Genomic DNA, 3,390 nt, shown 5'->3' on the forward strand with positions numbered 1-3,390 from the left:
ACCAGAGAGAAAGGCTTTGATATTCGCATATTGGCATATTTAAGAAGACTCCATCCAACCCCTTTACTGTCTTTTCTGCTGTGCAGGCCAGTTATCAAGTAAAACAAGCCAACAACAATTTTACAGCACACAGACAACTTTGGTTTCCCCTTTGTCACCACAGATATAATGTGTCAGATTCCTCAAAACTGCACCGCAACACATGTCAGTCTCCTCACTCAGCTGGACAACGTGATAGTATTTAACCAGACTTGGCTTCCCATTAGAAACCAGAAGACCAATGAAAAGGAGGAGAAACCGTTGCGGTTTAACTTCACTGTCTGCATCTCCAACCTGTTTGGAGACTACAACAATGTGCTTCAGTTTGCACAGACCCTGGAGATGTACAGGTCAGCACAGCTACAACACCGCACACCACAATGTAAAAATGACTCGTCACCTTTTCTGACACTGTATAACTGCTATTTATTGTAGCGCTTCTGGATTGCATCACATGATACATGGGTCTCTGTTACTAAGTCATTTCTTTAGTGCATATATGTTGTAAAGGGAAGAAAGGCAGGCAGTGTCACCGTGGGGCTGCAAAACTTTGCTTTTATCTGCTTGCACTATATGACAGATGTAGAGAAGGCCAATGAAAGAGTGTTTATGTGCTGTAGTTTACATACGTAGACCCTGGATATGCACAGGTCCGAATTTTGTTAGGCATGTGGTATACAGGGGATGGACACAATAACACCAATAAACCAGACTGAAAATAGAGATGAACCAATGCCTCTTTGACACAGGCTCAAGATAAGTGAAAGGAAAACAGTAGTCTGGCTCCGTCAGTGTAACATCGCTACAATCACTTCTACAGCACACAAATTAGCATGTTATAGCTCACTCATCAAGTAAAATGACATAAAACGTCCTTCTGTGTATAGAGGGGTGGTAGAGTGTGCACATCAACAAATCGTTGTGTGTGTGCTGAACTCGGGCTTGACAAGCATACATCTGTGGAAGACAATGGCATTCCATTAAATTTGATTTAATTTGAGTGAATACAGACATCTCAACAACACTTTTATGTACTTTAAGGACTCATACAATTTGTACTGTGGTTGGAACAGCTTTTAGATTTTTGTTTGAAAGTGATCACTCCCAAATGTGCTTATTGGACAGGAGCCTTTGCAAAATGAATGTATTTCAACTTGCGTCACCTTGCTCCAGGTTGCTGGGTGTGGACAGATGTGATCTATAACACCAGCTGCGGCCCAGACCTCGACCGCCTGCTGCAGAGCTACAGCCGGAGGGCTTCGTGGAGATGGTTCCTTGGCCCATCGATCAACACCTGAATCCATCTCGAGGCTGGTCTTCTCAAAGAGCGGAGGGGACGTGCACTACTTTGGCCAGCGGACCACGCTTAATGAGTGCTTTACAGATCCATGGACCGCTCACGCTACGTCCTGTTGAACGACATCGATGAGATCATAATGCCGTACCAACACAACAACCTAGTCTCTGATGGACATGCCCAACAGCAGCATCCAAATGTAAGGGTATTTTGGGTGTGAATGTAAGACTAACATTTTACTAAAAGTACGGTATTATCAATTGTAGTATTAATTTATATTCTGCTGTCTTCTTAACTTCCATGCTGCACACATTGCACATCACATTCTGCAGACGGGAGTTTTTCTCATTGAGAACCATATATCCCAAAAAACCCTTTGGGGGAAATGAAAAGGATCTCCTGCATCATGGAAAGGAGTGCCAGGTTTTAATATTCTGGAGCACGTTTCGGGAGGAGCCCAACAGAAACATATACCACCCCCACAAGATGATAGTTCAGCCAAGGTAGGCTGACGTCTCTCCTTTAATGAAGTCTGTTTAAAAGTATCAAATGTAAATAGTGCAGAATTCATGCCATTCTCAGTTAAAATGTGGATGATCATGTGTTAATGTGTATGTACACCACAGGATGGTGCAGCAGCCCTCAATACATGAAGTGCTCAAGTGTATGGAGAAAGTTTAAGGTCCCACCAGACATCTGCCGGATCATTCACTCCCCAATCGTATGCCACGGCCACCGGAGCAGGTCCACCTGGATACCCGACTGTGGGACTTTCTATGAACTGCTCCCCAGGGTGCCACTGTGCTGAGGAGGGCGGGGCTGCTGGGTCCCAGGGGCAGGATAAAGACGTCATGTAGGGCTGAACAATTAATCGTTTTCAAATCGAAATCGCAATTTGAAAGAATGGGATTAGCTAATCGTGAAGACTGCGATAATCGAATGTGAATATTTGTCATAATTAGTTAAATTATTTTTTAGTCCTCTTAATATTTATATTATTGTTTTGTCTTAGATAAATGCTGGAATAATGTTATGTATGTAAAGCTATTTTCTGTGGACTCTTTTTAAAATTTGTTTCACTAGCATGGACCACACCTCAACCATATGTTAGTTAAAGATTTAATAACATATAATGTGCTATGATCATTATGAATGTGCATAGATGAATTGATGGTGGATGTTGTCTGATGGCTGATCTGGAGGAGTGTGTGATGACGGGTGGAGGAGACTCAGAGTGGGGGTTCCGTCTCAGAAGCAATTTTCGCCCAAATAGTTTACAGACCCCCCAGACGGTACCTAGAAGAGACATGGAGAGATGTGCAGCAGGAAGGGAGAGGGGGAAGATGGATGAAGGAGGGAAAGGAGGGTGGGTCAAGCAATCAGAGACACGAGCCTGGCTGTGCAGCACGGTATATGTAGGTTTGTTCTGTGAGAGAGGTGTGGTTAGGGCGTGGCCCTGCTCCCACCTTAGTTAACAAATAAACCCATTTAACATGATTGTAGAAGGTTGCGCTGAAAAACAAGCGCAATCAACTCGTAATCACAATTTCTGGCAGAAAAATTGCAATTAGATTTTTTAGCCCTAATGTCATGTGGAGACTCGGCATCGGTAATCATTGCTTGCAGTTGCTGGGATTTATGTTGTATGCAAAATGGCATGTATTACCAAGACAGCATAACAACAAAACAGCAGTGGAAAGCATGAAGGAGTACCGTCGGTGGCCCTCAGCCCCGATAATCATGAAGTTTGAACGCTGGTTCAAAACATTATGCTTAAAGGAAGAGTGTGGTCCATGTAGGCTGACACCAGTAAGTGCTTGGTATTGTTGAGGGGGGTGATGGTCTGCTCGGAGATCCGCAAAGGGCAAGTTTTTGGAAGCCCATGCAGCTGAGAGATGGGCTTATACACCCTGGGTGTCTTCACAGTGAGCCACAGGAAGGAGATGAGGGTAGCAATGAAGAGAAGGAGGAACTTCCATTTGAGTTTTTTTTCCCTGTCCATCTGGATTTTCAACCTGAAGCAGAATAAGGAAGCACAGTTTTCACATTTGAGA

At 43.8% G+C, this 3,390-nt stretch overlaps 1 protein-coding gene across 1 annotated transcript in view; it reads right to left on the bottom strand.

The window, feature by feature from the left end:
- The window catches only part of si:dkey-56i24.1 (glycosyltransferase family 92 protein), a 25,888-nt gene extending 22,498 nt beyond the window's left edge, over positions 1 to 3,390 (bottom strand). Inside the window, exon 1 of the mRNA XM_032501173.1 lies at positions 3,132 to 3,390. Within this exon, the coding sequence (XP_032357064.1) occupies positions 3,132 to 3,338 (207 nt within the window). The 5' untranslated portion in view covers positions 3,339 to 3,390. The remainder of the gene's footprint in view (positions 1 to 3,131) is intronic.

Source organism: Etheostoma spectabile, chromosome 20 (assembly GCF_008692095.1).
Source record: "Etheostoma spectabile isolate EspeVRDwgs_2016 chromosome 20, UIUC_Espe_1.0, whole genome shotgun sequence".
Lineage (NCBI taxonomy): Eukaryota > Metazoa > Chordata > Actinopteri > Perciformes > Percidae > Etheostoma > Etheostoma spectabile.